Below are 26,276 nucleotides of genomic sequence, written 5' to 3' on the forward strand. Positions count from 1 at the left end.
GCTGTAGAAAGAGTGAGAAAAAAAGAAGCTAGCGCTTGCGCAGTAGAGCGTATTCCCTTTCTTCGCGCCTGCGCAGTCGGGCGGGAAGCCAGCGCGAGGGAGAGAAAGAAGCCGGCGCGTGCGCAGTCGCAGCCTCGCTCCCGTCTCCCCCCCCTCCTCGCGCCACTCGAGGCGCCTTCCCATTGGCCGGCCTCTCGACGACGGTTGCGGCCTAGCGTTCTGCGCAGGCGCAGTCGTCCCCCCGAGTCTTCTCCGAGGTTCGACGCCGTTGTGAGGGGAAGCAAAAAAGCCGTTTCTCGCCGCCTGCCTTCCTTCCTTCCTCCCCTCAGCCGCCGCCATCATGAGCGTGGAGGCGTACGGGCCCAGCTCCCAGACGCTGACGTTCCTGGACACGGAGGAGGCCGAGCTGCTGGGCGCCGACACGCAGGGCTCCGAGTTCGAGTTCACCGACTTCACTTTGCCCAGCCAGGGCCAGACGCCGCCCGCCGCCTCAGCCGGGAGCGCGGCCTCGGCCTCCTCCGCCGCCGCCCAGGGCCACGCCGGCCCGCCCTCCGCCGCCGCCCCGGGCACCCTCGACGCCCAGGTGAGCCCCGCTTGGGCCTAGGCCGCGCCTGGGCCTACCTCGGCCCTCCCTCCGGGGGTTTTTGGACTACAACTCCCACAATTCCCAGCATCCGGAATTGTGGGAGTTGGAGTCCAAAACCTTTGGAGGGAGGGCCGAACTGGGCCCAGGTCTGCTATACATACACACAGTATATGATTAATAATATATTACCTTATGTTTGTGTATAGGACTGGCCCTTTCTGTTATTATTATTACTACTATATTAATAATATGTTTGTGTATGGAACTGGCCCTTTCTATTATTATTAATAATATTATTATGTTTGTGTATGGAACTGGCCCTTTCTATTATTATTATTATTACTATTACTATATCAATAATATATCATGCTTGTGTATGGAACTGGCCCTTTCTATTATTATTACTATTACTATATCAATATTATATTTGTGTATGGAACTGGCCCTTTCTATTATTAATATTATTATTATTACTATATCAATAATATATTATGTTTGTGTATGGAACTGGCCCTTTCTATTATTATTATTATTATTATTATTATTATTATTACTATATCAATAATATATTATGTTTGTGTATAGGACTGGCCCTTTCTATTATTATTATTATTATTACTATATCAATAATATATTATGTTTGTGTATGGAACTGGCCCTTTCCATTATTATTATTATTATTATTACTTTATCAATAATATATTATATTTGTGTATGGAACTGGCCCTTTCCATTATTATTATTATTATTATTATATCAATAATATATTATGTTTGTGTATAGGACTGGCCCTTTCTATTATTATTATTATTATTATATCAATAATATGTTTGTGTATGGAACTGTCCCTTTCTATTATTATTATTATTATTACTAAATCAATAATATATTATGTTTATGTATAGGACTGGCCCTTTCTGTTATTATTATTACTATATCAGTAACTATCGACTTGTTATTTTATTAATAATATATCATTATGTTTGTGTATAGAACTGGCTCTTTCTACTTATTATTATTATTATTATTATATTAATGTATTATTATTGTTGTGTGTGTGTGTGTGTTAAATGACAGTGTTGACCCTTTATGTTGCTATAATATAGATCTGTACATATCTGTCAAACCATATAGTGTTGGTCTTTTATATCATCGTACAATGTACAGTAGAGTCTCACTTATCAGAGCCTCGCTTATCCAAGCTTCTGGATTATCCAAGCCATTTTTGTAGTCAATATTTTCAATATATCATGATATTTTGGTGCTAAATTCGTAAATACAGTAATTACAACATAACATTACTGCGTATTGAACTACTTTTTCTGTTAAATTTGTTTTATAACATGTTTTGGTGCTTAATTTGTAAAATCATAACCTAATTTGATGTTTAATAGGCTTTTCCTTAATCCCTCCTTATTATCCAAGATATTTATTTATCCAAGCTTCTGCCGGCCCGTTTAGCTTGGATAAGTGAGACTCTACTGTAATAGGAAAGTAAGACAACCTAGAACTGGCCGTTTATATTAATATAATAATAATAATAATCTTGTTTGCTGTGTCATAATAAAATAATAAATTAATAATATTAGGTGTGTGTAAGATGACATAGTGTTGGCCCTTTATGCTTAAATTTATTGTTTTTCTAATGTGGAATTTTTATTGTAATGTGTGTGTTATTGTCATTTTATACTTTTGATATTCATGAAGAAATTGTGGCATTGAATGTTTGCTGTTTATATGTATGTTAACCGCCCTGAGTCCCTCTAGGGAGAGGTTAATTATTATTATTATTATTATTATTTTAATATGACACAGCAAACAAGATAGATATGCTGGATTTCGTATCACAAAACCACAAGTCGAACACTTCCCAAGTGTCTAGGACTGTGTGATGTATTTTTGGATGATGCGTGCAGATCCCACTAGGGTGGCCTTTTGCAGCTGGCAGATCATAATTTTGTCAATGTCTATTGTTTCCAAATGCCGGCTGAGATCTTTTGGCATGGCACCCAGTGTGCCCATCACCACTGGGACCACCTGCACTGGTTTCTGCCAGTCTTTGAAGTTCAGTCTTGAGGTCCTGATAGCGGCTGAGTTTTTCCTGTTGTTTTTTGTCAATGCGACTGTCACCTGGGATGGCGACATCAATGATCCACACCTTTTTCTTTTCCACAACTGTGATGTCTGGCGTGTTGTGTTCCAGAACTTTGTCAGTCTGGATTCGGAAGTCCCACAGTATCTTTGCGTGCTCATTTTCCAAGACTTTTGCAGGTTTGTGATCCCACCAGTTCTTTGCTGCTGGGAGGTGGTACTGGAGGCATAAGTTCCAATGAATCATTTGGGCCACATGGTTGTGCCTCTGTTTGTAGTCTGTCTGTGCAATTTTCTTACAGCAGCTGAGGATATGATCAATGGTTTTGTCGGTTTCCTTGCACAGTCTGCATTTTGGATCATCAGCTGATTTTTCGATCTTGGTCTTAATTGCATTTGTTCTGATGGCTTGCTCCTGGGCTGCAAGGATCATGCCTTATCATTATCATTATTATTATGTTGTTATAACATAGATTAATATTTGTACATATATGTTAAACAATACAGTGTTGGCCCTTGATAGCATTATCATACAATGTAATAGGAAAGTTAGACCACATAGAACTGGCCCTTTACATTATTATAAAACAACATATATTTGTGTGTGTGTGTATGTGTGTGTATGGAAACAGCAGTTCCTTCTGATGCCTTTCCTGTAACTGATGAGTGAGGCTGCATCTACGGGGCCATATAAACCAGTTTCTGAGTCCACATTATCTGCTTTGAACTGGATTATACGGCAGTGTAGATCCAGGCTAAGTTAAACACAAACTTTTAAGGTTCCAAAAATTTCCCTATTAAGCAGTGAGACAATGGGCATGGAGCAGAAGGTCATTATGTTTGTACAGAGCTGTAATTAAACAGAAGAAAGGGCCGTAGGGTTTTTAAAAATAATTACATTTGCTGGTGCTATGAAGGTCTTTGCTATGGTTTTTAGAATGCAAGCATGAAAGAACTTGCCTCTTTGCCAAGTTCATAGGGTTTTTTTTGCAGACTCCTTCATTATTCCTCCGGTGACCTGCATTTCAAGTGCGCTTTCGGTTCCCATGTTGTGGTGTTTGCCGGCCATAAAGAATTGATGTTTGCTCTCTGTCCCAGGAGGAAGTGAGCCGGGTTGTTCTCTCTCCTTTCTCAGAAGTCCCATAAAAATGTTTTTTATTATTAAAGATTTTCATATGCAATCAAAACTATGCCCCCAAAGGGAGAAAAAAATAATAATACAGGAAAAGGAGAGTACATTGAACACATAATTCAACTCAGAATTCAGTTTGAGTTCAGTGGGATTTGTGTGTGTGTATATGTGTATATACCGTATATACTCGAGTATAAGCCGACCCGAGTATATACGGTATATATATTCCACAAAAAAAATTGGGAAAACATTGACTCCAGTATAAGCCAAGGGTGGTAAATTTCAGAAATAAAAATAGATACCAATGAAATTACATTAATTGAGGCATCCGTAGGTTAAATGTTTTTGAATATTTACATCAAGCTCAAATTTAAGAGAAGACTGTCCAACTCTGATCCAATCGTTATTCTCATCTTCTTCAGTGTAAATGTGCCTATGTATCCTTTTAATAATAATAGAGTAAAATAATACATAATAATAATAATACAGGAAAATAATACATGTAATAATAAATAGAGTAAAATAATAAATGCAATAATAATAATAATAATAATAAGATCAGAGTGAAATAATAAATGTATTAATAAAAATAAAAATAGAGTAAAATAATAGTAGCAACAATAATGGAGAAAAATAATAAATGTAATAATACAAATAATAGAGAAAAATAATAAATGTGTAATAATATTACACACACATAACAATAATACATTATTAATATAATAATAATAATAATAATAATAATACAACAACAGAAACTGTGAGAGCTGTTCAGCAGTGGAACTCTCTGCCCTGGAGTGTGGTGGAGGTTCCTTTGGAGGTTTTGAAACAGAGGTTGGATGGCTATCTGTTGGCAATACTTTGAATGTGATTTTTCTGCTTCTTGGTAGAATGGGGTTGGACTGGATGGCCCACGAGGTCTCTTCCAACTCTAGGATCATATGTGTGTATATATGTTATGTACATACATACATTATTGTATCATTTTATTATCATCATTATCATCATCCTTTGAGTTTGGAGATATTATTATCATAACATCATTGGGGTTCTGGCATTTATATTATTATTATATCATCATGCTTTGGGTTTGGAGATATTATTGTTATTATATCATCAATATTACTTGGGGTTCTGGCATTTATATTATTATTATTATATCATCTTTCTTTGGGTTTGGAGATATTATTGTTATTATATTATCATTACTTGGGGTTCTGGCATTATATTATTATTATTATTATTATTATATCATCATTCTTTGGGTTTGGAGATATTGTTATGATATCATCATTACTTGGGGTTCTGGCATTTACCGTATATTATTATTATTATTATTATTATTATTATTATTATTATTATTATATATCATCCTTTGGAGCTTCGGGATTTGTAGTGTCACATAGTTGGGATCCTCCAGAGAGGCCTAGAGTTTGAAGAAGGGTGTTGGATGGTTGGCAAATACAGTAGAGTCTCACTTATCCAACGTTCTGGATTATCCAACGCATTTTTATAGTCAATGTTTTCAATACATCGTGATATTTTGGTGCTAAATTCGTAAATACAGTAATTACTACATAGCATTACTGCGTATTGAGCTACCTTTTCTGTCAAATTTGTTGGATAACATGTTTTGGTGCTTAATTTGTAAAACCATAACCTAATTTGATGTTTAATAGGTTTTTCCTTAATCCCTCCTTATTATCCAAGATATTCACTTATCCAAGCTTCTGCCGGCCCGTTTATGTTGGATAAGTGAGACTCTACTGTACCAATAAAATTACATTAATTAAAGCATCAGTAGGTGAAATGTTTTTGAATATTTACATCAAGCTCTAATTTAAGATAAGGCTGTCCAGCTCTGATCAAATCATTATTCTCATCTTCTTCAATGTAAATGTGCTTATGTATCCTTTTAATAATAATAGAGTAAAATAATACATGTAACAATAATAATAATAAATACAGGAAAATAATACATGTAATAATAAATAGAGTAAAATAATAAATGCAATAATAATAATAAAATCAGAGTGAAATAATAAATGTATTATTAATAATAAAAATAGAGTAAAATAAATGTAATAGTAACAACAATAATAGAGAAAAATAAAAATTTACCATATATTCTCAAGTATAAGCTACCCAAATATAAGCCAACCAGGATCCTCACCCGAGTATAAGCCGAGGGGGGATTTTTCAGTCTTAAAAAAAGGGCTGAAAAACTAGGCTTATACTCGAATATATACAGTATATACATATATACATATATATATATATATATATATACACACACACACACACACACACACATATATACACACACACACACACACACACACACACAGTAGAGGCTCACTTATCCAAGACTTGCTTATAACTGTAGTATTGTTATTGGGTGTGTGTATATGTATGTATATAGTAGTTATAGTATTGTTCTTATCGTCTTTCAAACTCTAAAGAAGCTTGAGGTCTGTCGTCTAAATGGTGATGGACTTTTATTATTTTTATTTTGTAAAAGGTTGGAAGGGAGAGAGAGAGTGTGTGTATAATACTTCTATATATATACATACATTATTGTATCATTGTATCATAATATTATGTATTATCATCCTTTGAGTTTGGAGATATTATTGTTATTATATCATCATTTGAGATTCTGATAATATTATTATTATTTATCATTCTTTTGGGTTTTGGGATGTTTATTATTATTATTTTATTATGACACCGCAAACAAGATAGACATGCTGGATTTCGTTTCACAAAATCACACGTCGAACACTTCCCAAGTGTCTAGGACTGTGTGATGTATTACTATTATTATGTTATTATTATTATTATTTTATTATGACACAGCAAACAAGATAGATATGCTGGATTTCGTTTCACAAAACCACAAGTCGAACACTTCCCAAGTGTCTAGGACTGTGTGATGTATTTTCGGATGATGCGTGCAGATCCCAGTAGGATGGCCTTTTTCAGTTTTGTCAATGTCTATTGTTTCCAAATGCCAGCTGAGATCTTTTGGAACGGCACCCAGTGTGCCCATCACCACCGGGACCACCTGCACTGGTTTCTGCCAGTCTTTGAAGTTCAATCTTGAGGTCCTGATAGCGGTTGAGTTTTTCCTGTTGTTTTTTGTCAATGCGACTGTCACCTGGGAATGCGACATCAATGATCCAAACCCTTTTCTTTTCCACAACTGTGATGTCTGGTGTGTTGTGTTCCAGAACTTTGTCAGTCTGGATTCGGAAGTCCCACAGTATCTTTGCGTGCTCATTTTCCAATACTTTTGCAGGTTTGTGATCCCACCAGTTCTTTACTGCTGGGAGGTGGTCCTTGAGGCATAAGTTCCAATGAATCATTTGGGCCACGTAGTTGTGCCTCTGTTTGTAGTCTGTCTGTGCGATTTTCTTACAGCAGCTGAGGATATGATCAATGGTTTCATCGATTTCCTTGCACAGTCTGCATTTTAATATTAATTATTATTATTATTATTAGTATTATTATATATCATCCTTTGGAGCTTCAGGATTTGTAGTATCACATAGTTGGTATCCTCCAGAGAGGCCTAGAGTTTGAAGAAGGGCGTTGGATGGTTGGCAAATAATAGTGTTTCCCAAATCCCAAGCATTTTGAAGGGAAATTGGTCAAGAGAGCAGCAGGTCCAGAGGGTTTGACCGGTCCTCCCAGGTTTATGGAAAGCTGCATTTAGTTGCAAACCAGAATGTTTTCCTTTCTGTGCCAATGAGTTGGAGGGCATTGCTTAGAGTATAAGGTACAGGCAGTCCCCAAGTTAGGAACAAAACAGGTTCTGCAGATTTGATCTTAAGTTGGATTTGTTTATAAGTCGGAACATGTAAATAAATATTCCACACAATTTCCCCCTCTGTATGTTTAGTTATTATTGTCCTGGTTTTAAATTCTGTATTATGTAGTTATAACATTTTTAATTCTGTGTTTTAACTTACGTTGTTGGGCTTGTCCCCATGTGAGCCACCCCGAGTCCCTTCGGGGAGATGGAGGCGGGATACAAAAATAAACTTATTTTTATTATTATTATTGACACAAAGACATAGCATGACACAGCAAACAAGATCTATATGCTGGATTTTGTATCATAAAATCACAAGTCGAACACTTCCCAAGCATTTAGGAGTTATTATTATTATTATTATTATTTTATTATGACACAGCAAACAAGATAGACATGCTGGATTTCATATCACAAAATCACAAGTCGAACACTTCCCAAGTGTCTAGGACTGTGTGATGTATTTTCGGATGATGCGCGCAGATCCCAGTCGGGTGGCCTTTTGCAGCTGGCAGATCGTAATTTTGTCAGTGCCTATTGTTTCCAAATGCCGGCTGAGATCTTTTGGCACGGCACCCAGTGTGCCGATCACCACCGGGACCCCCTGCACTGGTTTCTGCCAGAGTCTTTGAAGTTCAGTCTTGAGGTCCAGATAGCGGCTGAGTTTTTCCTGTTGTTTTTCGTCAATGTGACTGTCACCTGGGATGGCGACATCAATGAGCCAAACCTTGTTCTTTTCCACAACTGTGATGTCTGGTGTGTTGTGTTCCAGAACTTTGTCAGTCTGGGTTCGGAAGTCCCACGGTATCTTTGCGTGCTCATTTTCCAATACTTTTGCAGGTTTGTGATCCCACCAGTTCTTTGCTCCTGGGAGGTGGTCCTTGAGGCATAAGTTCCAATGAATCATTTGGGCCACAGAGTTGTGCCTCTGTTTGTAGTCAGTCTGTGCAATATTCTTACAGCAGCTGAGGATATGATCCATGGTCTCGTCGGTTTCCTTGCACAGTCTGCATTTTGGGTCATCAGCTGATTTTTCGATCTTGGCCTTGATTGCCTTTGTCCTGATGTCTTGCTCCTGGGCTGCAAGGATCAGGCCTTCTGTCTCCTTCTTCAGGGTCCCATTCGTGAGCCAGAACCAGGTCTTCTCCTGATCAGCTTTTCCTTCAATTTTGTCAAGGAACTTTCCATGCAGTGTTTTGTTGTGCCAGCTGTCAGCTCTAGTTTGTAGTGCAGTTTTCTTGTACTGGTTTTTTGTCTGCTGTGTTTTGAGGAGTTTCTGATTTTTGACTTCAATCAAAGCAGGTTCTTCACTTTGCTTTCCATATTCTGCCAGGGCATGTTCTTCTTCTTTGACGGCTTGTTTGACTTGTAAGAGTCCTCTGCCCCCTGTTCTTCTAGGCAGATATAGCCGGTCAACATCACTGCGGGGGTGTTGTTATTATTATTATTATTATTATTATTATTATTATTATTATTATTATTATATCTCAGGGACTGGCCTGTACTTAGATTATTGGGAAATACTTTCTTAAAAGGACATGAAGAGGTTACACTTGGTAGGCCAAGTGTAACCTCTCAGGCTCCTTGCGAACCTGTCTCACCATTTTTCAAACAAAGTTACTTGTCTGAAAATAAATTGAGGAAACTCCTCATACCCAATGCCTGACTAAGAGGCCTGTTTCCTTCAGGTCAATGGTCCGGATGGCATCCTCCAGAACGGGGCTGTGGATGACAGTGTGCCGAAGACCAGCCAGCTCCTTGCCGAGCTCAACTTTGAGGAGGATGAGGAGGACACCTACTACACCAAGGACCTCCCTGTGCACGCCTGCAGGTAAGGTCATAATACAAAACCCAAAGTAGACACTCTCTGAGCACAAGGGGACCAAGAGATTGGCATCTCAGGCTGTGCTTTGAAGCTAGAAAAGCCTAGCAGTGCCAATACTATTATTGGTATCTCTATGGAGATAATAATAGATACCAATAATAGATACCAATCACCTTGGTATCTCTACGGATGTCCCGATCATCAAACACACTCTGCTTCATTCTTAAATAATATTATAACAGTATTGCCAATAATTGTGTTATAATAATACAATATAATAATAATAACATTGAATATATTATTAATATTATATTATATTGTATTACTTTATAATATTATCAATATTATATTATTAGCATAGCTCAATATCAGCGTTATATTGTTCTATACCACTATACTGTAATATTATTAGTAACTAGCTGTGCCCGGCCACGCGTTGCTGTGGCAAAGTGGTGGTGGTATCGGTTAAAACTTGTTGTGGAATTTTTATTTGACGTTATTTGTATTTTTTAAATTAATTTTATTGTCACTTATCTTTTTTACTTATTATATTTTATTATTTTGTTGTATTATTTTTAGTCATTTTGTTATAGTATTTTATTGTATTAATTATTTTAGTGTTTTTAATAATTTTTAATTGTATTATTTGTATTAATTTTTTTATCATTATTTTATTAACACTGGGCCGAGTGGGTTGCTAGGAGACCAAGTGGGCGGAGCTTAGCCTTCTAACTGGCAGCAATTGGATAAAAACAATTATTCCTCTCCCTCTAATTAGGACTTTATTTTTCTTTTCTTTTTGTTGTATCAACCTAGAGGCATGGATGAGGGGTTGTGATGTCAATTTTCGAGGTTGTGGGGTGTTTACTTTTGTTGTTTTGTCCGCTGCCGTGATGCCATTACTCTTTTATATATATAGATATTACATGTAATATTATATTATTATATATAATAATAGTAATAGTAATATCATTGAATATGTTATTAATATTATATTGTATTATAATATTATCAATATTATATGTATAAACAATGTATTATATTATTAGCATAGCACAATATCAGCATTATATATTACTAGATGTTACTATACCGTGTTTCCCCAAAAATAAGACAGTGTTATATTAATTTTTGCTCCCAAAAATGCGCTAGGTCTTATTTTCAGGGGATGTCTTATTTTTCCATGAAGAAGAATTTACATTTATTGTTGAACAAAAAAAATGAACATTTATTATATACTGTACAGTAGTTGTCATCACAAACTAGCATAACCAGACAAACTGAATCCTGTCAAGAATTTCTTGTTGCTACCATTATTTCCATGTATATGGTACGTACATTTATCGATCCTGCATGCTCTGGTGTTCTGTTCGGCGGGCATGCTTCCAAACAAAAACTTTGCTAGGTCTAACTTTTGGGGGAGGCCTTATATTTAGCAATTCAGCAAAACCCCTACTAGGTCTTATTTTCTGGGGATGTCTTATTTTAGGGAAAACGGGGGTACCACTATTCTGCAATATTACTAGTAATATTACATGTATTATTTACATTTATGATCGTGTATTATTATTATTATTATTATTATATAGTGCAATATTATTAGTAATATTACATGTAGTATGTAATATACAAGTGTAATCGAGTATTATTATATTACATTATAATAATATATCAATATTATATGTATATATTATTGGCATAGCACAATATCAGCATTATGTATTACTAGATGATAATACATAATCTCTATACTGCAATACTGCAATTTTATTAATAATATTACATGTATTATATTATATACAATTATAATTGTGTATTATTATTATATAGTGCAATGTTATTAGTAATATTACATGTATATAATATACAAGTATAATAGTGTATTATTGTTATATTTATAATATTATATGTACATTCAATATATTATATTAGTAGCATAACACAATATAAGCATTATATAGTACTAGATGTTACTATACCACTATACTTACATGTAGTATATAATATACAATTAATATTATTATATTGTACTAGCTGTGCCCGGCCACGCGTTGCTGTGGCAAAGTGGTGGTAGTATTGGTTAAAAATTGTTGTGTAATTCTTATTTGATGTTATTTGCAATTTTTTATTAATTTTATTGTAAGTTATATTTTTATTTATTATATTTTATTATTTTCTTGTATTATTTTTAGTTATTTTCTGTTATTATAGTATTTTATTGTATTAATTTTTAGTGTTTTTTATTATTTTTTATTGGGTTGCTAGGAGACCAAGTTGGAGGAGCTTAGCCTTCTAACTGGCAGCAATCGGATAAAAGCAATTATTCCTCTCTCTCTAATTAGGACTTTATTTTTCTTTTCTTTTTGTTGTATCAACTTAGAGGCGTGGATGATGGGTTGTGTTGTCAAATTTCGAGGTTGGGGGGCCTGTAGTTTTGTTGTTTTGTGGGTCGCCGTGATGCCATCACTCTTTTATATATATAGATTATTATATTGTATTACATTATAATATTATATTATTAGATAGCACAATTGAAACATTATATATTACTATATTGTACTATACCACTATACTGCAATATTATTAGTAATATTACATGTAGTATATAATATACAATTATTATATTATAATGTTATTATCAATATTATATGTATATACATTATATTATACCACTATACTGCAATAGTATTAGTAATATTGTAGTATATAATATACAATTATTATATTATAATGTTATTATCAATATTATATGTATATACAATATATTATACCACTATACTGCAATATTATTAGTAATATTACATGTAGTATACAATATACAATTATATAATAATAATAATAATAATAATAATAATAATAATAATAATAATAATAATAATAAAAACTTTATTTATACCCCGCCACCATCTCCCCAACGGGGACTCGGGGCGGCTTACATGGGGCCATGCCCAGAGCAAACAATATAACAAGTATAAATACAACATAACATAGAGCAATTAAACAATACAATAAGTAATAATATACAATATACACTACAACGCAAATCAAAAAAACAGTAAAAACAGGGCCGGCCGCATGAATACAGAGATAAAAACTCGGGTGAGAGAGATAAAGGGAATGGAGACCACGGGGAGCAGGGACATACGAAAGTGGAACCGTCTAGAGCAGGGGTCCCCAAACTAAGGCCCGGGGGCCGGATGCGGCCCTCCAAGGTCATTTACCTGGCCCCTGCCCTCAGTTTTATAATATAATATTTTTATATCAGTTTTAATAATATAATATTGTATATGCATATAATATTGATAGAAATATTATAATGTAATACAATGTAATACTAATAATAATAGCATATAATAATATTAATTATATATTATATATTGCATGTAATATTACTAATAATATTACAATATAGTGGTATAATTCAATAAAGTAATATATAATGCTAATATTGTGCTATGCTAATAATATAATATACTAGCTGTGCCCGGCCACGCGTTGCTGTGGCAAAGTGGTGGTGGTATTGGCTAAAAATTCTTGTGTAATTTTTATTTGACGTTATTTGTATTTTTTTAATTAATTTTATTGTTATCTTTTTATTTATTATATTTTATTTCCTTGTATTATTTTTAGTTATTTTCTGTTATTATAGTATTTTATTGTATTAATCTTTTAGTGTTTTTAATTATTTTTGTGTTTTTTATTATTTTTTATTGGGTTGCTAGGAGACCAAGTTGGAGGAGCTTAGCCTTCTAACTGGCAGCAATTGGATAAAAGCAATTATTCCTCTCCCTCTAATTAGGTCTTTATTTTTCTTTTCTTTTTGTTGTATCAACCTAGAGGCATGGATGATGGGTTGTGTTGTCAAATTTCGAGGTTGGGGGGCCTGTAGGTTTGTTGTTTTGTCCGCTGCCCTGATGCCATCACTCTTTTATATATATAGATTGTATGTACATATAATTTGTAAGCCACTCTGAGTCCCCTTTGGGGTGAGAAGGGTGTGATACAAATGTAGTAAATAAATGCAGTAAATAAATAAATAATAAATAAATAAATTTTAGACTTAGGCTCACCCAAAGTCTGACATGACTTGAAGGCACACAACAACAACAACAACCCTAATTAACTTGACTATCTCATTGGCCAGAAGCAGGGCCACACTTCCCATTGAAATCCTGATAAATGTATGTTTGTTAAAATTGTTTTTTTATTTTTAAATATTGTATTGTTCTTTCATTGTTCTTGTTATTGTTGTTGTTTTTGCACTACAAATAAGACATGTGCAGTGTGCATCGGAATTTGTTTGTATTTTTTTTTTCAAATGATAATCCGGCCCCTCAACAGTCTGAAGGATTGTGGACCGGCCCTCAGTTTAAAAAGTTTGAGGACCCCTGGTCTAGAGGAAAGATGTTGGAGAGGAGCAAGAAAAGGAATAAATAAGAGTTACTCTCCAAAAGCGCAGCGGAAGAGCCATGTTTTTAAATCTTTTTTAAAAGCTAATAGAGTGGGAGCTTGCCTAATCTCAATGGGCAGTGAATTCCATATTATAATGTTATTATCAATATTATATGTATATACATTATACCACTATACTGCAATATTATTAGTAACTAGCTGTGCCCGGCCACGCGTTGCTGTGGCGAAGTCTGGTGGTATGGGAAATAAAGTATTGAGGAATTGGTGGTAGTTAAGGTAAAGGGTAAAGGTTTTCTCCTGACATTAAGTCCAGTTGTGTCCGACTGCACACTGAACTGGATTATATGGCAGTGTGGAGTCAAGATAATCCAGTGCCAAGCAGATAATATAAGATTATAAATGGGTTATATAGCTGTGTGGAAGGGCCTTGAGTCTACACTGCCATATAATCCAGTGCAAATTAGATAATCTGTGGAAGAAGCCTAAGTGAGGCCTAAATCTGCCTGTCCCCTCAGCTGAGTTGGTTGCTAGGAGACCAAGTGGGCAGAGATTAGTCCTCTAACTGGCAGCAATTGGATAAAAACAATTATTCCTTTCCCTCTCATTAGGACTTTATTTTTCTTTTATTTTTTGTTGTATCAACCTTGAGGCGTGGATGATGGGTTGTGTTGTCAAATTTCGAGGTTGGGGGGCCTGTAGTTTTGTTGTTTTGTGGGTCGCCGTGATGCCATCACTCTTTTATATATATAGATATTACATGTAGTATACAATATACAATTATTATATTATAATATTATTATCAATATTATATGTATATGCAATATATTATATGACTTGGCCTAATGGGGTTCTTCTCTCTCTGTGGTGTCCTCCGTAGCTACTGCGGCATCCACGATCCAGCCTGCGTGGTCTACTGTAACACCAGCAAAAAGTGGTTCTGCAACGGGCGTGGGAATACCTCTGGCAGGTAGGCCTTTGGCAGGTGTAGTTATAGTTCCATGGCGAAGGATTGGCGCCAAACCGAGGCATGGAAGGAGTTGTTTTGACCCCGTTTCTTCTCCCCACCAGCCACATTGTGAACCACCTGGTGCGGGCCAAGTGCAAAGAGGTGACTCTGCACAAGGACGGCCCTCTGGGCGAGACGGTCCTGGAGTGCTACAACTGCGGCTGCCGCAACGTCTTCCTCCTGGGCTTCATCCCGGCCAAAGCCGACTCCGTGGTGGTCTTGCTGTGCAGGTAAGAGGGGCCTCCTTACCTCCGTATTCGGGGATGCCAAGCCGCCGTCGTGGTCTGACGTGCTTCTCCTGGGGCCCCTTTGTCCGTGCAGGCAGCCTTGTGCCAGCCAGAGCAGCCTGAAGGACATCAACTGGGACAGCTCCCAGTGGCAGCCGCTGATCCAAGACCGCTGCTTCCTCTCCTGGCTGGTCAAGATCCCCTCGGAGCAGGAGCAGCTCCGGGCCCGGCAGATCACCGCCCAGCAGATCAACAAGCTGGAAGAGCTGTGGAAGGTGAGTCAAGGAGCGTTGAGGAGAAGGCAGCAGTATTATTATTGTTGTTGTTGGAAATACCTGTATTCTCTGTGTATGTTGATTTGCCAGTTTGACTATACCGCCTTGGTGTGGGAAGGGTTACACACATACAGTAGAGTCTCACTTATCCAACATAAACGGGCCGGCAGAATGTTGGATAAGCGAATAGGTTGGATAATAAGGAGGCATTAAGGAACATCCTATTAAATATCAAATTAGGTTATGATTTTACAAATGAAGCACCAAAACATCATGTTAGACAACAAATTTGGCAGAAAAAGTAGTTCAATACGCAGTAATGCTATGTAGTAATTAATGTATTTATGAATTTAGCACCAAAATATCACGATATATTGAAAACATTGACTACAAAAATGCGTTGGATAATCCAGAACGTTGGATAAGCGAGTGTTGGATAAGTGAGACTCTACTGTACTATTGTACTGAGCATGTTCAGGCGCAAGGCTCCGTTTTGTTTTCAGTCTGTTTAACACCTCATTGGAGATGGATGTGTCTGCGTTATTTATTATAGGAGAGCCCCTCTGCCACCCTGGGGGACTTGGAGAAGTTTTATTATTATTATTTTATATTATTTATTATAGGAGAGCCCCTCTGCCACCCAAGATGACTTGGAGAAGTTTTATTATTATTATTTTATATTATTTATTATAGGAGAGCCCCTCTGCCACCCTGGGGGACCTGGAGAAGTTTTATTATTATTATTTTATATTATTTATTATAGGAGAGCCCCTCTGCCACCCAAGATGACTTGGAGAAGTTTTATTATTATTATTTTATATTATTTATTATAGGAGAGCCCCTCTGCCACCCTGGGGGACCTGGAGAAGTTTTATTATTATTATTTTATATTATTTATTATAGGAGAGCCCCTCTGCCACCCAAGATGACTTGGAGAAGTTTTATTATTATTATTTTATATTATTTATTATAGGAGAGCCCCTCTGCCACCCTGGGGGACCTGGAGAAGTTTTATTATTATTATTTTATATTATTTATTATAGGAGAGCCCCTCTGCCACCCTGGAGGACTTGGAGAAGTTTTATTATTATTATTTTATATTATTTATTATAGGAGAGCCCCTCTGCCACCCTGGAGTACTTGGAGAAGTTTTATTATTATTATTTTATATTATTTATTATAGGAGAGCCCCTCTGCCACCCAAGATGACTTGGAGAAGTTTTATTATTATTATTTTATATTATTTATTATAGGAGAGCCCCTCTGCCACCCTGGAGGACTTGGAGAAGTTTTATTATTATTATTTTATATTATTTATTATAGGAGAGCCCCTCTGCCACCCAAGATGACTTGGAGAAGTTTTATTATTATTATTTTATATTATTTATTATAGGAGAGCCCCTCTGCCACCCAAGATGACTTGGAGAAGTTTTATTATTATTATTTTATATTATTTATTATAGGAGAGCCCCTCTGCCACCCAAGATGACTTGGAGAAGTTTTATTATTATTATTTTATATTATTTATTATAGGAGAGCCCCTCTGCCACCCTGGAGTACTTGGAGAAGTTTTATTATTATTATTTTATATTATTTATTATAGGAGAGCCCCTCTGCCACCCAAGATGACTTGGAGAAGTTTTATTATTATTATTTTATATTATTTATTATAGGAGAGCCCCTCTGCCACCCTGGAGTACTTGGAGAAGTTTTATTATTATTATTTTATATTATTTATTATAGGAGAGCCCCTCTGCCACCATGGAGGACTTGGAGAAATTATTATTATTATTATTATTATCAATTATAGGACAGTCCTTCTGCCACCCTGAAGTACTTGGAGAATTATTATTATTATTATTTCATTTATTATCGGAGAGCCCCTCTGTCACCCAGGAGGACTTTATTATTATTTTATTATTTATTGTTATAGGATAACCCCTCCGCCACGCTGGAGGACTTGGAGTATTATATTATTATTATTATTATTATTATTATTATTATTTATAGGAGAACCCCTCTGCCACCCTGGAGAACTTGGAGAAGTTTTTATTATTATTTTACTACTATTATTATTATTTTATTTATTTGAGGAAAATCCCTCTGCCACCCTGGAGGACTTGGAGAAGTTATTATATTATTACAGTAGAGTCTCACTTATCCAACACTCGCTTATCCAACATTCTGGATTATCCAACACATTTTTGTTGTCAATGTTTTCAATATATTGTGATATTTTGGTGCTAAATTCATAAATACAGTAATTACTACATAGCATTACTGCGTATTGAACTACTTTTTCTGCCAAATTTGTTGTATAACATGATGTTTTGGTGCTTCATTTGTAAAATCATAATGTAATTTGATGTTTCATAGGCTTTTCCTTAATGCCTCCTTATTATCCAACATATTCGCTTATCCAACATTCTGCCGGCCCGTTTATGTTGGATAAGTGAGACTCTACTGTATTACTATTTTATATTATTCTAGGAAAATCCCTCTGCCACCCTGGAGGACTTGGAGAAGTTATTATTATTATTATTATTATTATTATTATTATTTATTCTAGGAAAATCCCTCTGCCACCCTGGAGGACTTGGAGGAGTTATTATTATTATTATTATTATTATTATTATTATTATTATTATTTATTCTAGGAAAATCCCTCTGCCACCCTGGAGGACTTGGAGAAGTTATTATTATTATTATTATTATTATTATTATTATTTATTCTAGGAAAATCCCTCTGCCACCCTGGAGGACTTGGAGAAGTTATTATTATTATTATTATTATTATTTATTCTAGGAAAATCCCTCTGCCATCCTGGAGGACTTGGAGAAGTTATTATTATTATTATTATTATTATTATTATTATTATTATTATTATTATTTATTCTAGGAAAATCCCTCTGCCACCCTGGAGGACTTGGAGAAGTTATTATTATTATTATTATTTATTCTAGGAAAATCCCTCTGCCACCCTGGAGGACTTGGAGAAGTTGTTATTATTATTATTATTATTATTATTATTATTATTTATTCTAGGAAAATCCCTCTGCCACCCTGGAGGACTTGGAGAAGTTATTATTATTATTATTATTATTATTTATTCTAGGAAAATCCCTCTGCCACCCTGGAGAACTTGGAGAAGTTATTATTATTATTGTTATTATTATTTATTCTAGGAAAATCCCTCTGCCACCCTGGAGGACTTGGAGAAGTTATTATTATTATTATTTATTCTAGGAAAATCCCTCTGCCACCCTGGAGGACTTGGAGAAGTTATTATTATTATTATTATTATTATTTATTCTAGGAAAATCCCTCTGCCACCCTGGAGGACTTGGAGAAGTTATTATTATTATTATTATTATTATTTATTCTAGGAAAATCCCTCTGCCACCCTGGAGGACTTGGAGAAGCCCGGCGTGGACGAGGAGCCGCAGCACGTGCTGCTCCGCTACGAGGACGCCTATCAGTACCAGAACATCTTTGGGCCGCTGGTGAAGCTCGAGGCGGACTACGACAAGAAGCTCAAGGAGTCTCAGGTCGGCCGGACTCTCCTTATTATGTTCCCAGCAGGGCTTAATCCTCGGACGAGAGTCCGTATCATGATGCAAACGTGTACCCATATTTTCCGCCCTTTCAGACCCAAGACAACATCACCGTGAGGTGGGATTTGGGCCTGAACAAGAAGCGGATCGCCTACTTCACTCTGCCCAAGACGGACTCAGGTCAGAACTCACGATTTTAGTTGCAAAACGGGTCGGGACGGCTCTGCCGGTCTCGTAAACACGCCAACGTGGCTGTGTCTCCTCCGCAGATATGCGCCTGATGCAAGGAGACGAGATCTGCCTGCGGTACAAGGGGGACCTGGCCCCACTCTGGAAGGGGATCGGCCACGTCATCAAGGTTCCTGATAGTATCCTTTGGGGTTCGGAAACGGGGTTGACCTTGGATCTGGGAGTTGTAGTTCGCCCTTCGGCAGAGAGCGCTGGACCCACTTGGCACTCAACCCCAACCTGGCCAACTGGGAAGACTGGCAGGGTTTGGGGAGGTTCCCCTTGGATCTGGGAGTTGTAGTTCGCCCTTCGGCAGAGAGCGCTGGACCCACTTGGCACACAACCCCAACATGGCCAACTGGGAAGACTGGCAGGGTTTGGGGAGGTTGCCCTTGGATCTGGGAGTTGTAGTTCGCCCTTCGGCAGAGAGCACTGGACCCACTTGGCACACAACCCCAACCTGGCCAACTGGGAAGACTGGCAGGGTTTGGGGAGGTTGCCCTTGGATCTGGGAGTTGTAGTTCGCCCTTCGGCAGAGAGCGCTGGACCCACTTGGCACACAACCCCAACATGGCCAACTGGGAAGACTGGCAGGGTTTGGGGAGGTTGCCCTTGGATCTGGGAGTTGTAGTTCGCCCTTCGGCAGAGAGCGCTGGACCCACTTGGCACACAACCCCAACATGGCCAACTGGGAAGACTGGCAGGGTTTGGGGAGGTTGCCCTTGGATCTGGGAGTTGTAGTTCGCCCTTCGGCAGAGAGCACTGGACCCACTTGGCACACAACCCCAACCTGGCCAACTGGGAAGACTGGCAGGGTTTGGGGAGGTTGCCCTTGGATCTGGGAGTTGTAGTTCGCCCTTCGGCAGAGAGCGCTGGACCCACTTGGCACACAACCCCAACATGGCCAACTGGGAAGACTGGCAGGGTTTGGGGAGGTTGCCCTTGGATCTGGGAGTTGTAGTTCGCCCTTCGGCAGAGAGCACTGGACCCACTTGGCACACAACCCCAACCTGGCCAACTGGGAAGACTGGCAGGGTTTGGGGAGGTTGCCCTTGGATCTGGGAGTTGTAGTTCGCCCTTCGGCAGAGAGCGCTGGACCCACTTGGCACACAACCCCAACCTGGCCAACTGGGAAGACTGGCAGGGTTTGGGGAGGTTGCCCTTGGATCTGGGAGTTGTAGTTCGCCCTTCGGCAGAGAGCGCTGGACCCACTTGGCACTCAACCCCAACATGGCCAACTGGGAAGACTGGCAGGGTTTGGGGAGGTTGCCCTTGGATCTGGGAGTTGTAGTTCGCCCTTCGGCAGAGAGCGCTGGACCCACTTGGCACTCAACCCCAACATGGCCAACTGGGAAGACTGGCAGGGTTTGGGGAGGTTGCCCTTGGATCTGGGAGTTGTAGTTCGCCCTTCGGCAGAGAGCACTGGACCCACTTGGCACACAACCCCAACCTGGCCAACTGGGAAGACTGGCAGGGTTTGGGGAGGTTGCCCTTGGATCTGGGAGTTGTAGTTCGCCCTTCGGCAGAGAGCGCTGGACCCACTTGGCACACAACCCCAACATGGCCAACTGGGAAGACTGGCAGGGTTTGGGGAGGTTGCCCTTGGATCTGGGAGTTGTAGTTCGCCCTTCGGCAGAGAGCACTGGACCCACTTGGCACACAACCCCAACCTGGCCAACTGGGAAGACTGGCAGGGTTTGGGGAGGTTGCCCTTGGATCTGGGAGTTGTAGTTCGCCCTTCGGCAGAGAGCGCTGGACCCACTTGGCACACAACCCCAACATGGCCAACTGGGAAGACTGGCAGGGTTTGGGGAGGTTGCCCTTGGATCTGGGAGTTGTAGTTCGCCCTTCGGCAGAGAGCGCTGGACCCACTTGGCACACAACCCCAACATGGCCAACTGGGAAGACTGGCAGGGTTTGGGGAGGTTGCCCTTGGATCTGGGAGTTGTAGTTCGCCCTTAGGCAGAGAGCACTGGACCCACTTGGCACACAACCCCAACATGGCCAACTGGGAAGACTGGCAGGGTTTGGGGAGGTTGCCCTTGGATCTGGGAGTTGTAGTTCGCCCTTAGGCAGAGAGCGCTGGACCCACTTGGCACACAACCCCAACATGGCCAACTGGGAAGACTGGCAGGGTTTGGGGAGGTTGCCCTTGGATCTGGGAGTTGTAGTTCGCCCTTAGGCAGAGAGCACTGGACCCACTTGGCACACAACCCCAACCTGGCCAACTGGGAAGACTGGCAGGGTTTGGGGAGGTTGCCCTTGGATCTGGGAGTTGTAGTTCGCCCTTAGGCAGAGAGCACTGGACCCACTTGGCACACAACCCCAACATGGCCAACTGGGAAGACTGGCAGGGTTTGGGGAGGTTGCCCTTGGATCTGGGAGTTGTAGTTCGCCCTTCGGCAGAGAGCGCTGGACCCACTTGGCACACAACCCCAACATGGCCAACTGGGAAGACTGGCAGGGTTTGGGGAGGTTGCCCTTGGATCTGGGAGTTGTAGTTCGCCCTTCGGCAGAGAGCACTGGACCCACTTGGCACACAACCCCAACATGGCCAACTGGGAAGACTGGCAGGGTTTGGGGAGGTTGCCCTTGGATCTGGGAGTTGTAGTTCGCCCTTCGGCAGAGAGCACTGGACCCACTTGGCACACAACCCCAACATGGCCAACTGGGAAGACTGGCAGGGTTTGGGGAGGTTGCCCTTGGATCTGGGAGTTGTAGTTCGCCCTTCGGCAGAGAGCACTGGACCCACTTGGCACACAACCCCAACATGGCCAACTGGGAAGACTGGCAGGGTTTGGGGAGGTTGCCCTTGGATCTGGGAGTTGTAGTTCGCCCTTAGGCAGAGATATTACAAACTTCTCCAAAGAAACAATGCCTTCTTCAAATCACAGGGAACCACCAGGTCCCCAAACTAATAATAGTAATAATTATTATTAATAATAATAATAATAATAATAATAATAATAAGATATGAGTAAGAAATAAAATTACTATTATTATTATTATGGGGGCCATAAGGAGAGGCAGGTAAGAAATAAAATAATAATAATAATAATTTGGAGGCCGTTAGGAGAGGCAGGTAAGAAATAAAATAATAGTACAGTAGAGTCTCACTTATCCAACGTAAACGGGCCGGCAGAACGTTGGATAAGCGAATATGTTGGATAATAAGGAGAGATTAAGGAAAAGCCTATTAAACATCAAATTAGGTTATGATTTTACAAATTAAGAACCAAAACATCATGTTATACAACAAATTTTACCGAAAAAGTAGTTCAATACACAGTAATGCTATCTAGTAATTACTGCATTTACGAATTTAGCACCAAAATATCATGATATATTGAAAACATTGACTACAAAAATGCGTTGGATAATCCAGAACGTTGGATAAGCGAGTGTTGGATAAGTGAGACTCTACTGTAATAATAATAATAAGAAGAAGAAGAAGAAGAAGAAGAAGAAGAAGAAGAAGATATGAGTAAGAAATAAAATTACTATTATTATTATTATGGGGGCCATAAGGAGAGGCAGGTAAGAAATAAAATAATAGTAATAATAATTTGGAGGCCATTAGGAGAGGTGGGTAGGAATTAAAATTATTATTATTATTATTATTATTATTATTATTATGGGGGGCATTAGGAGAGGTAGGTAAGAAATAATAATAATAATTTGGAGGCCGTAAGGAGAGGCAGGTAAGAAATAATAATAATAATAATTTGGAGGCTGTTAGGAGAGGCAGGTATAATATAATGAAAATATAATAAAATAATATAATAAAAATATAATAAAATACTCATAAAATATGAGTAGTGATGGGTAAGAAATAAAATTATTATTATTATTATTATTATTATTATTATTACTGAGGCCAAGTGGTAAATAGTAATAGCCGTGAGGAGTGGAGGCTAAGAAATAAAATAATAGTATTAATAATAGAGAATATGAGATGGGAGTAAAAATATCATAATTATAATCATGAGTAGTGGTGGGTAAGAAATAAAATTATTATTATTATTATTATTATTATTATTACTGCTACTACAGAGCCCAAGTGGTAACAAATAATAATAGCTGTGAGGAGTGAAGGCTAAGAAATGTAATAATGATAGTAATAATGATAATAATTAAAAGCAGCGCAAGTAAGAAATAAAATAATAGTAGTAATAGTAGAGAATGTGAGGAGAGGGGAGTAAAAAATATAATAATCATCATCGTCATGAGTAGTGGTGCGTAAGAAATAAAATTATTATTATTACTAAAGCCAAGTGATAAGAAATAATAATAGCCATGAGGAGTGGAGGCTAAGAAATGTAATAATGATAATAATAATGATAATAATTAAAAGTGGTGCAGGTAAGAAATAAAATAATAGTAATAATAGTAGAGAATGTGAGGAGAGTAAGAAATATAACAATATGATCATGAGTAGTGGTGGGTAAGAAATAAAATTATTATTGTTTTTACTACTACTACTACTACTATTACTACTACTTAGGCCAAGTGGTAACAAATAATAATAGCTGTGAGGAGTGAGTAAGAAATAAAATTATTATTATTATTACTACTACAGTAGAGTCTCACTTATCCAACACTCGCTTATCCAACGTTCTGGATTATCCAACACATTTTTATAGTCAATGTTTTCAATACATCATGATATTTTGGTACTAAATTCGTAAATACACTAATTACTACATAGCATTACTGCGTATTGAACTACTTTTTCTGTCAAATTTGTTGTATAACATGATGTTTTGGTGCTTCATTTGTAAAATCATAACCTAATTTGATGTTTAATAGGCTTTTCCTTAATCCCTCCTTATTATCCAACATATTCGCTTATCCAACGTTCTGCTGGCCCGTTTATGTTGGATAAGTGAGACTCTACTGTACTACTACTACTACTTAGGCCAAGTGGTAACAAATAATAATAGCCTTGAGGAGTGAAGGCTAAGAAATATAATGATAACAATAATGATAATAATAATGATTCACATTTCACATCTGATGTACATGGATGACCTGAAGCTGTATGGGAAAATGGAAACTGAAATGGAAACTGAAATCCAGTCTCTGACGAACACGGTCTGAATTTTTAGCACTGATATCAGCATGGAGTTTGGTTTGGACCAATGTTCGACAGATGATGATGATGATGATAATGAAAAGTGTTGGGAGTTTATGTTCCCCTCGTCCAGAGTCATTACTACTTAACTAGGTTTCGAAGACTATGGCGACGAGATTGCCATCGAGCTGCGCAGCAGCGTGGGGGCCCCCGTGGAGGTGACCCACAACTTCCAGGTGGACTTTGTCTGGAAGTCGACCTCCTTCGACAGGTGAGGGGGACTCACCCGTGAGGGGGACTCAGCCGAGGGTTCCCGGCGGTGGGCTTTCCTGACGCCGCGTCCCTCCCTTTCCCAGGATGCAGAGCGCCCTCAAGACCTTTGCGGTGGACGAGACCTCCGTCTCGGGCTACATCTACCACAAGCTGCTGGGCCACGAGGTGGAGGACGTCATCATCAAGTGCCAGCTGCCCAAGCGCTTCACGGCCCAGGGCCTGCCGGACCTCAACCACTCTCAGGTGTACGCGGTCAAGACCGTCTTGCAGCGGCCCCTCAGCCTCATCCAGGGGCCCCCCCGGGACCGGGAAGACCGTGACCTCGGCCACCATTGTCTACCACCTGGCGAGGCAAGGAAACGGGTAAGGAGCACCACGGGCAATGTGGGTTTTGCCTGCAAAATGCTAGACAGCGAACCCTCACTTATTGCGGGGGTTACCTTCCGGGATCACTCGCGAAAAGTGAAAATCCGCAAAGTAGGGACGTTATATCTATATATATAAAAGAGTGATGGCATCATGGCGACCCACAAAACAACAAAACTACAGGCCCTCCAACCTCGAAATTTGGCAACACAACCCATCATCCATGCCTCTAGGTTGATACAACAAAAAGAAAAGAAAAATAAAGTCCTAATTACAGGGAGAGGAATAATTGCTTTTATCCAATTGCTGCCAGTTTGAAGGCTAAGCTCCGCCCACTTGGTCTCCTAGCAACCTCCTCAGCCCAGGGGACAGGCACAGTTAGGCCTCACTTAGGTCTCTTCCACAGATTATCAGATTTTAACGCGTTGCTGTGGCATTGTCTGGTGGTGTTGGTGAGAAATTGTTGAGGTAGTGGTGGTATTGAATGTCTGTTGTATGGTTGTCTTTATGTTTAGTATGCACACTGAAGTGGATTATATGGCAGTGTGGAGTCAAGATAATCCAGTTCAAAGCAGATAATATAAGATTCTAAATGGGTTATATAGCTGTGCGGAAGGGCCTTGAGTTTACACTGCCATATAATCCAGTTCAAATCTGATAATCTGTGGAAGAGGCCTAAGTGAGGCCTAACTGTGCCTGTCCCCTGGGCTGAGTAGGTTGCTAGGAGACCAAGTGGGTGGAGCTTAGCTTCAAACTGGCAGCAATTGGATAAAAGCAATTATTCCTCTCCCTGTAATTAGGACTTTATTTTTCTTTTCTTTTTGTTGTATCAACCTAGAGGCGTGGATGATGGGTTGTGTTGTCAAATTTCGAGGTTGGGGGGCCTGTAGTTTTGTTGTTTTGTCCGCTGCCCTGATGCCATCACTCTTTTATATATATAGATATATGTATTAATTTTAATTTATTTCCATTTATTATATATATAGATATATGTGTGTGCGTGTGCGTGTATGTGTGTGTATATATATATATATATATATGATGCTATGTTAATTTTAATATATATTTATTTATGTTTATATATAAATATGATTATATTTTTTATTTATTTGCATTTATTATATATATATGATGCTATGTTAATTTTAATATATTTATATTCATATTTATTTTATATATAAATATATATGATTATATTAATTTTTATTTGTTTATTTGCATTATATATATATATATATATATATATATATATATATATATATATATGAGAGATGCTATATTAATTTTAATATACAGTAGAGTCTCACTTATCCAAGCCTCTGGATAATCCAAGCCATTTTTGTAGTCAATGTTTTCAATATATCGTGATATTTTGGTGCTAAATTCATAAATACAGTAATTGTAACAT

General features: G+C 38.4%; 1 protein-coding gene across 1 annotated transcript in view; it reads left to right on the top strand.

The window, feature by feature from the left end:
• Nucleotides 1-26,276, top strand: part of upf1 (UPF1 RNA helicase and ATPase) — a 66,849-nt gene continuing 40,573 nt past the window's right edge. The window contains 11 exon segments of the mRNA XM_062959675.1: nt 1-583; nt 9,315-9,457; nt 14,742-14,831; nt 14,933-15,100; nt 15,192-15,372; nt 18,760-18,921; nt 19,023-19,107; nt 19,197-19,295; nt 24,392-24,500; nt 24,586-24,793; nt 24,795-24,865. Of these exon segments, the coding sequence (XP_062815745.1) occupies nt 341-583; nt 9,315-9,457; nt 14,742-14,831; nt 14,933-15,100; nt 15,192-15,372; nt 18,760-18,921; nt 19,023-19,107; nt 19,197-19,295; nt 24,392-24,500; nt 24,586-24,793; nt 24,795-24,865 (1,559 nt within the window). The 5' untranslated portion in view covers nt 1-340.

The sequence above is a fragment of the Anolis carolinensis genome, unplaced genomic scaffold (assembly GCF_035594765.1).
Source record: "Anolis carolinensis isolate JA03-04 unplaced genomic scaffold, rAnoCar3.1.pri scaffold_7, whole genome shotgun sequence".
Classification (NCBI taxonomy): Eukaryota; Metazoa; Chordata; class Lepidosauria; order Squamata; family Dactyloidae; genus Anolis; species Anolis carolinensis.